Source organism: Zalophus californianus, chromosome 4 (genome assembly GCF_009762305.2).
Source record: "Zalophus californianus isolate mZalCal1 chromosome 4, mZalCal1.pri.v2, whole genome shotgun sequence".
Classification (NCBI taxonomy): Eukaryota; Metazoa; Chordata; class Mammalia; order Carnivora; family Otariidae; genus Zalophus; species Zalophus californianus.
The window spans coordinates 101225999-101235311 of record NC_045598.1 but is presented as its reverse complement, the minus strand read 5'-3'; the positions used below and the strand labels follow the sequence as shown (position 1 = coordinate 101235311).

At 41.3% G+C, this 9313-nt stretch overlaps 1 protein-coding gene across 1 annotated transcript; it reads left to right on the top strand.

The window, feature by feature from the left end:
• ADAM30 (ADAM metallopeptidase domain 30) lies at window positions 1-2533 on the top strand. The gene has a single exon (XM_027620812.2). The coding sequence runs from the start codon at window positions 146-148 to the stop codon at window positions 2348-2350; it is 2205 nt and encodes a 734-aa protein (XP_027476613.2). The 5' UTR covers window positions 1-145; the 3' UTR covers window positions 2351-2533.
• Window positions 2534-9313: the final 6780 nt, after the last annotated feature.

Sequence of the window (9313 nt, the reverse complement as noted above, 5' to 3'; positions counted from 1 at the left end):
GAGCCTTGGGAGGCGAGGGGGTTCCTGTATACCCTGCTTTGGGAGCTCCGCACCTGGCGCTCCCGCGCCTCTTGCGGCCGCCCCTGGAACCTGACTCTCAAGGCCGGTTGCTGGGATTGACTTGCTAGGGCCACAGATCTGGGCCATGAGGTCAGTAAGGACCTTACTCCCCAAAGACCGTTCATTCCCCGTGCTCGTCCTGATGGCGCTCCTGGTTGGTGCTCTTGGCGAGGATTTAATTTTTCACCCTGAGTGGGGATTTGAGTCGTATGAAATCATCATTCCCAAGAAGCTGAGCTTCCGGGGAGGGCAGCAGGGTGCCCTACAGCAAATGTCCTACCTCCTGCAGGTCAAAGGCAAGAAATATATCCTCCACCTCTGGCCCAAGAGGTTTCTATTGCCCCGAAATCTAAAGGTTTTCTCCTTCACAGAACAGGAGAAACTCCTGGAGGATCACCCTTACATACCCAGGGACTGCAACTACATAGGCTTGGTTGAAGGAACTCAGGATTCAGAAGCTACTTTAAGTACATGCACAGGGAGTCTCCGAGGCATATTGAAAATTGATGAGGAACATTATCAAATCGAGCCCCTCAAGGCCTCTTCCAGCTTTGAACATGTCATGTATCTCCTGAAGAAAGAGGACAGATTTCAGAATCAGACCTGTGGCTTAACTAATGATGAGCTAGAAAAGCAGATGGCTCAGAGTGAGATTATGGCAAGGCTTAGGGACTATCATGGATCCTATAAACATCAGAAGTACATGGAACTAGCCCTGGTCTTTGATTACAGTCGATTTTTGTTTTCGGATTCCAATATTACTCGAGTCATACAGGATGCCGTTCTTTTGACTGGGGTTATGGACACCTTCTTTAAAGATATCAGTATGAGGCTACAGCTACAAGGTGTTGAAATATGGACAAATAATGACAAATTTAATATTCACCAAATGACCTCACAAGAACTTCTAAACTCATTTTTAAAATATCGTGCAACAACCCTTTCTGGTCGGGTTTCTGCAGATTGGGCACATTTGTATATTACAGGTGTTTTTACTCATGCTCTTGGATGGGCGTATATTGGAGGTATATGTAAGGCCAAATATAGTGGATCAATAAGTAGTTTTCCAAATCTAAATATCCTTGAAGCCAGTAGACTGTCTGCTCATGAACTGGGCCATGGTGTGGGAATGAAACATGATACAGAATATTGTCAATGCAGGGGTAAACGAACTTGTATCATGGGCACTGGGAGTAGTGGGTTTAGTAATTGTAGTTATAGTGAATATCTTAGTCACATAAATTCAGGGGGAGAATGTCTAAATAATATCCCAGGACTGGGTTATGTGGTGGAGAGATGTGGAAACAAAATTGTGGAAGGCAATGAAGAATGTGATTGTGGTTCAAGAGAGGACTGTAAAAAAGACCGTTGTTGCGAACCGGATTGTAAACTCGCGCAAAGTGCCAATTGTAGCACTGGGCTTTGCTGTCATAAATGTCGCTTTCGTCCACCTGGGTACATATGTCGAAAGGAAGACAATGAATGTGACCTTGCAGAGTACTGCAATGGAATCTCAAATTTCTGCCCAGATGACACTTTTAAGCACGATGGAACCCTTTGCAAGGGTAACTCCGTGTGTTTCAAAAAGAGGTGCCATTCCAGATATACGCAGTGCCAAAACATTTTTGGACCTGATGCCAGGGAGGCTCCTGATCAGTGCTATCGCTTAGTGAATTTAGTGGGTGATCAATTTGGGAACTGTGGTATTATAGGAGGCAAAACCTACGTAGCTTGTGCCAGGGAAAATGTAAAGTGTGGCAGGATACAGTGTATAAATGTCAAGAGCATCCCTGATGTGCCAGAGCATTCTAGCCTGATCTCTACTCATCTGCGAAAGGAAAATCTCACGTGCTGGGGGATAGGTTACCACGCATCCCTGACACCCTTGGGAATACCTGACATGGGTGAAATATATGATGGTACCCCCTGTGGTTTTGAACAGCTGTGTATTAACAGAACTTGTGTGAATACCTCAGTCTTGAAATCTGACTGTTTTCCTAAGAAGTGCAACAACCGAGGCATTTGCAACAATAAGAAAAACTGTCACTGTGGCTATGGCTGGGCCCCTCCATTCTGCGAGGAGCAAGGGTATGGAGGTAGTATTGACAGTGGGCCCACGAAAGAGCTGAAAGAGGAGGTGCCCGCCCCGGTGCAGGTGGTGTCCATTATGTTAATGCGCCTTGTTTTCTTAATCATCTCAGTGATCGCTGTGTTTTTCAGGAGATTGATAGAACAGTTTATAAACCCCACACTGACAGAAACACCACCAATTAACATTCCAAATAAATAAACCACGGCAACAAATGTCAAGAACCCAAACGAGTGAGCAGGCGATCCCCAGTCATTTAATAACACAGAGCCATATCTTGAACAAGCTTATCCTTTAGCCCAACGGCACTTAGTTCTTTTTCCACTTCTATTTTTTACCGTAATTTTTCTCCAAGCTTGGGTCAGCAAATAAATGATATTCTTGTTTGGGAAACTAATCAGTGCATTTTGCTTTTTTAGTATTCACTTGCTCCTTCATTTGTGCTCGAGTTTGGGATAGCCCGAAAAGAACGGCCCAATGGCTTTTCTGAACGCTAAAGCTCTGAATATTGTTTCACCGAATGGCATTGGTTTTCACAGCAGAGTCCTGCGGCTTGGAATCCCAGCACACAAAGTGATTGTCTGCCCTTCTCTCTGCCCCCCTTGAGTGATTAGTGAGAACTCCGTGCTAGGGCCCCTGCTGACTGATAGATGTGGACTACCACTTTTATAAATAGAAAGCCATACTTTAGTAAGGGATGTCGCTCAGGTAATTCTTTTTCCCTGTTATGGTCATTTTTTGGGTCATTCCAGCTCTGTAGCTGTGTGGTTTGGGGCAAGTCCAGTTGGGTGAAGGACACAAATCTACCATAACTCTTGCATTTCATCACAGTCTATAAATGATGACAAACCCTGGCAGCATCCTGGGGACAAGACTTTGGACAAAGTTCTGTGCTTCGGGCTTTTGCTGGCAGAAGCTGGTCTGTTGTGAATGTGTGCTGAGGGGACACGTGGCCCTAGGTTTGCTGCACCCCTAAGTAGAGCAGAGGAGGGTGAGGAACGCCTTCCACCCAGGACCCCCATGTCTGCCTCCAAATATTCTCGCCCCTTTGCCCGGTGCTGAGCGTGGGAGGAGGGGAGGACTAAGTGGGTGCTCTGGAGGATTTGGTGCTCACCTCTCATGCCCAGGGAGGAGCACATCCTTCCCAGATCTGTGTCAGCCCAAGGGTTCGCGGTCTTGCTCTAGGCCAAGCCTTCCTGCTTTTGTCTCCTCTCACCCCCGTGCTCCCCCTCCCCAAGCACCACTGCATGCCCACTATCCTCACGCCTGTCTCCTCTTTCCTCGGCCACATAGTTCTTCTAATTGAAGTTGCAGGAGGCTCACGGTTAAGAGTGGTCCCCTTGGACTGTCTGGGGACTGTTTTTTAGTGAGGGGAGAACAAGAAAACCCTGACTTTTTGATGATCATAATTCTAACATTTTTCAAGCTTGGCCATCACCAGAAAACATCCTGAGAAAGCAAGGACATTTAGTTGTAGCTGGAATATTGACAATGACGGCTACCATTTATGGAGAGTTCACTCCGTGCCAGGCAGTGTTCTCAATGCCTCGTGTGTATTTATGTATTTTCACTCCCGAAAATAACTCTGTGTGGGGTGTGTTATTATCTCCCCCTCTCGAATAGAGAAATTAAAGCACGATGAGGTGAAATAATCTGCTCAGGATGTCATAACTAATAAGTAACGATATTGTTACAAGAAGCGTTATATATGGGGGCTCTTGAAAAGACTGCGCTGTTGCTGGGTGGAGTACTCTGCCAATGTTAATCAGGTAATGTTGGTTGATAGTGTTGTCTAAGTCTACTCCATCCTTGTTGTATTCAAGCAAGAACTATAACTCGTTCTTCAAGTGAATTTGTTGATTTCTCCTTGCAGTTCTATCAGTTTGCATCATGTGTTTTGGAGCTGCTGTCAGGTACAGAAACTTGTGGGAATCATGTCTTCTTGATGAACTGACCTCTTTTTTTCTCAAGATTTTATTTATTTGACAGAGAGAGACACAGTGAGAGAGGGAACACAAGCAGGGGGAGTGGGAGAGGGACAAGCAGGCTTCCCGCTGAGCAAGGAGGCCGATGCGGGGCTCGATCTTAGGACCCTGGGATCATGACCTGAGCCGAAGGCAGACGCCTAACAATTGAGCCACCCAGGCGGCCCAAACTGACCTCTTTATTAACATGAAATGACTCTCTGATTCTGGTAATAGGTCTTGCTCTGAAGTCTATTATAGCTGATGTTAATATAGTTACTCCAACTTCCTTTTGACTACCATTCATATAGCATACACACCTTTTTCCATTCTTTTATTTGAATATATTAGTATCTCCATATTTACAGTGAGTTTCTAGTAGGCAACATATAGTTGAGTAGTTTTAAAATCAAGTCTGACAATTTCTGCCTTTTAATTAATGTTTTGACCATTAACATTTAATGTGATTATTGAAAGAGCTAGGTTTGAGTCTATTCATTTGCTATTACTTTTTGGTTTGTCCCCCTTTTCCTTCTTTTTCTTCCTTCTTTTGAATTAAGCTAGTATTTTTTTTATAATTCCATTTCATCTCCTCTGGTTACTAGGTATAGCTCTTCATTATTTTAAAGGTCATGTTAAGATGTGTAGTATATATCCTTATTTTATCACAATCTATCTTCTAATGATGTTATACCACTTTCATACACACTACAAGAATCTTAAATTAATATACTTCCATAGTTCCCCTCCTGGCCTTTATGTTATTGCTGCATGGATTTTATTTTTACAAATGCCATGAACCCCCACAATAAATTATTATTATTCTTATTATTCTTCTTTGAATGTTCAATCATCTTTTAACAAGATTTAAATAATAAAAAGGGTATATATGTGCCCATTTAATTACCATTTCTGGTGCTCTTTCTTCTTTTGTGTGGATCCAGATATTCATCTGCCATTATTGTCCTTTTGCTCAAAGATTGTCCTTAAATTCTCATAGTGCACGTCTGCTGGTAATGAATTATTCTAGCTTTTGTATGTGTGAATACCTCTTTCTTTCACCTTTTTAAAAAAGATAGTTGTCCTGGGTATAGATTTCTAGGTTGACACTTTTTTGGGGGGTCTTTGAGTATTTAAAGGTATCGATCAATTATCTTATTGCTTGCATTGTTTCTGGCAAGAAATCTTGTGTTATCTTCACCTTTTTTTTCTTGATAGGTAGTATGTCTTTTTATTTTCCTACTTTTAAGATTTGCTCTTCATCGTTATTTTTAGTGGTATGATGATGGTCCTTTGTGTAATTTTTTTCCTGTTTCTAATAATTGAATATGTACAGATTCTTGGATCTGTGTATTTATAGTTTTTATTATGCTTGGAAAGTTTTTGGCTATTCTTTCTTTAAGTAGTTTTGTTCCTCCCTTTCCTTTGGGGACTCTCATTATCCATATATTAGCCCAGCTGAAATTATCTCACAGTTCACTGATGCTTTTTCCCTCATTCTTTCTTTCTTTTAGTGTTTCTTCCTCAGTTCCTTTTTGATATCTTTTGCTAGGCCTCATATTCACTAATTTTTTTCTTCTGAATTGTCTAATCTGCTATTAAGCTGAGCTGGGTTCTTTTCCATCTCAGACACTATAGTATTCATTCCTAAAAGTTGGATTTGGGTCTTTTTTATACCTTCCACTTGTCTATTTAACTTTTTGAACTTCTAGAATATAGTTATAATAACAGGTTTTTTAATATTTTTTATTGTTATGTTAATCACCATACATTACATCATTAGTTTTTGATGTAGTGTTCCATGATTCATTGTTTGTGCATAACACCCAGTGCTCCACGCAGAACATGCCTTCTTTAATACCCATCACCAGGCTAACCCATCCCCCCACCCCCCTCCCCTCTAGAAACCTCAGTTTGTTTTTCAGAGTCCATCGTCTCTCATGGTTGGTCTCCCCCTCCAACTTACTCCTCTTCATTCTTCCCCTCCTGCTATCTTCTTCTTCTTTTTTTTTCCTTAATATATGTTGCATTATTTGTTTCAGAAGTAAAGATCTGTGATTCAACAGTCTTGCACAATTCACAGCGTTCACCGTAGCACATACCCTCCCCAATGTCTATCACCCAGCCACCCCATCCCTCCCACCCCCCACCACTCCAGCAACCCTCAGTTTGTTTCCTGAGGTTAAAAATTCCTCATATCAGCGAGGTCATATGATACATGTCTTTCTCTGATTGACTTATTTCACTCAGCATAACACCCTCCAGTTCCATCCATGTCGTTGCAAATGGCAGGATCTCATTCCTTTTTATGGCTGCATAATATTCCATTGTGTATATATACCACCTCTTCTTTATCCATTCATCTGTCGATGGACATCTTGGCTCTTTCCACAGTTTGGCTCTTGTGGACATTGCTGCTATAAACATTGGGTTGCATGTACCCCTTCGGATCCCTACATTTGTATCTTTGGGGTAAATACCCAGTAGTGCAATTGCTAGATCGTAGGGTAGCTCTATTTTCAACTGTTTGAGGAACCTCCATACTGTTTTCCAGAGTGGCTGCACCAGCTTGCATTCCCACCAACAGTGTAGGAGGGTTCCCATTTCTCCACATCCCCGCCAACATCTGTTATTTCCCGATTCTTAATTCTAGCCATTCTGACTGGTGTGAGGTGGTATCTCATTGAGGTTTTGATTTGGATTTCCCTGATGCCGAGCAATGTTGAACACTTTTTCATGTGTCTGTTGGCCATTTGGATGACTTCTTTGGAAAAATGTCTGTTCATGTCTTCTGCCCATTTCTTGATTGGATCATTTGTTCTTTGGGTGTTGAGTTTGATAAGTTCTTCATAGATTTTGGATACTAGCCCTTTATCTGATATGTCCTTTGCAAATATTTTCTCCCATTCTGTCAGTTGTCTTTTGGTTTTGTGGACTGTTTCTTTTGCTGTGCAAAAGCTTTTTATCTTGATGAAATCCCAATAGTTCATTTTTGCCCTTGCTTCCCTTGCCTTTGGTGATGTTTCTAGGAAGAAGTTGCTGCGGCTGAGGTCGAAGAGGTTGCTGCCTGTGTTCTCCTTTAGGATGTTGATGGACTCGTGTCTCACATGTAGGTCTTTCAACCATTTTGAGTCCATTTTTGTGTGTGGTGTAAGGAAATGGTCCACTTTCATTCTTCTGCATGTGGGTATCCAATTTTCCAAACACCTTTTGTTGAAGAGACTGTCTTTTTTCCATTGGACGTTCTTTCCTGCTTTGTCGAAAATTCGTTGACCATAGAGTTGAAGGTCCTTTTCCGGGCTCTCTATTCTGTTCCATTGATCTACGTGTCTGTTTTTGTGCCAGTACCATACTGTCTTGATGATGACAGCTTTGTAATAGAGCTGGAAGTCCGGAATTGTGATACCGCCAGCTTTTCTTTTCTTTTTCAACATTCCTCTGGCTATTTGGGGTCTTTTCTGGTTCCATACAAATTTTAGAATTATTTGTTCCATTTCTTCGAAAAAAGTGGATGGTATTTTGATAGGGATTGCATTAAATGTGTAGATTGCTCTGGTAGCATTGACATCCTCACAATATTTGTTCTTCCAATCCATGAGCATGGAACGTTTTTCCATTTCTTTGTGTCTTCCTCAATTTCTTTCATGAGTATTTTATAGTTTTCTGAGTACAGATTCTTTGCCTCTTTGGTTAGATTTATTCCTAAGTATCTTATGGTTTGGGGTGCACTTGAAAATGGGATCGACTCCTTAATTTCTCTTTCTTCTGTCTTGTTGTTGGTGTATAGGAATGCCACTGATTTCTGTGCATTGATTTTATATCCTGCCACTTTACTGAATTCCTGTATGGGTTCTAGCAGTTTTGGGGTAGAGTCTTTTGGGATTTCCACATAAATATCATATCATCTGCAAAGAGTGAGAGTTTGACTTCTTCTTTGCCGATCAGATGCCTTTTATTTCTTTTTGTTGCCTGATTGCTGTGGTTAGGACTTCTTTTTTTTTTTTAGTATTTTATTTATTTATTTGAGAGAGAGAGAATGAGAGAGAGAAAGCACATGAGAGGGGGGAGGGTCAGAGGGAGAAGCAGACTCCCTGCTGAGCAGGGAGCCTGATGTGGGACTCGATCCAGGGACTCCAGGACCATGACCTGAGTCGAAGGCAGTCGCTTAACCAACTGAGCCACCCAGGTGCCCTAGGACTTCTAATACTATATTGAATAGCAGTGGTGATAGTGGACATCCCTGCCGGTTCCTGACCTCTTAAGGGAAAGTTCTCAGTTTTTCCCCATTGAGAATGATATTCACTGTGGGTTTTTCCTAGATGGCTTTTATGATACTGAAGTATGTTCCCTCTATCCCTACATTGTGGAGAGTTTTAATCAAGAAAGGATGTTGTACTTTGTCAAATGCTTTTACTGCATCAGTTGAGAGGATCATATTGTTCTTGTCTTTTCTTTTATTAATGTGATGTATCATGTTGACTGATTTTCAAATGTTGAATCACCCTTGCAGTCCAGGAGTAAATCCCACTTGGTTGTGGTGAATAATCCTTTTAATGTACTGTTGGATCCTATTGGCTAGTATCTTGCTGAGTATTTTGATATCCATGTTCATCAGGGATGTTGGTCTATAATTCTCCTTTTTGATGGGGTCTTTGTCTGGTTTTGGGATCAAGGTAATGCTGGCCTCATAGAATGAGTTTGGAAGTTTTCCTTCCATTTCTGTTTTTTGAAACAGTTTCAGTAGAATAGGTATTATTTCTTCTTTAAATGTTCAGTAGAATTCCCCTGGGAAGCCATTTGCTCCTGGACTCATTTTTTGAGAGGTTTTTGATTACTGCTTCAATTTCCTTGCTGGTTATGGGTCTGTTCAGATTTTCTATTTCTTCCTGTTTCAGTTTTGGTAGTTTTTTAAAGTTTCCAGGAATGCATCCATTTCTTCCAGATTGTCTAGTTTGTTGGCATATAGTTGTTCATAATATGTTCTTAAAATTGTTTGTATTTCCTTGGTCATGATCTCTCCTCTTTCATTTATGATTTTATGTTTTTGGGTCCTTTCTCTTTTCTTTTCTATAAGTCTGGCTAAGGGTTTAAGGATCTTATTAATTCTTTCAAGGAACCAGCTTCTAGTTTCATTGATCTGTTTTACTGTTCTTCTTGTTTCTATTTCATTGAGTTCTGCTCTTTTATTATTTCTCTTCTC

Excerpts from the sequence above, each read along its gene's own strand:
- ADAM30 (XM_027620812.2), top strand. The coding sequence starts at position 146 with ATGAGGTCAGTAAGGACCTTACTCCCCAAAGACCGTTCATTCCCCGTG.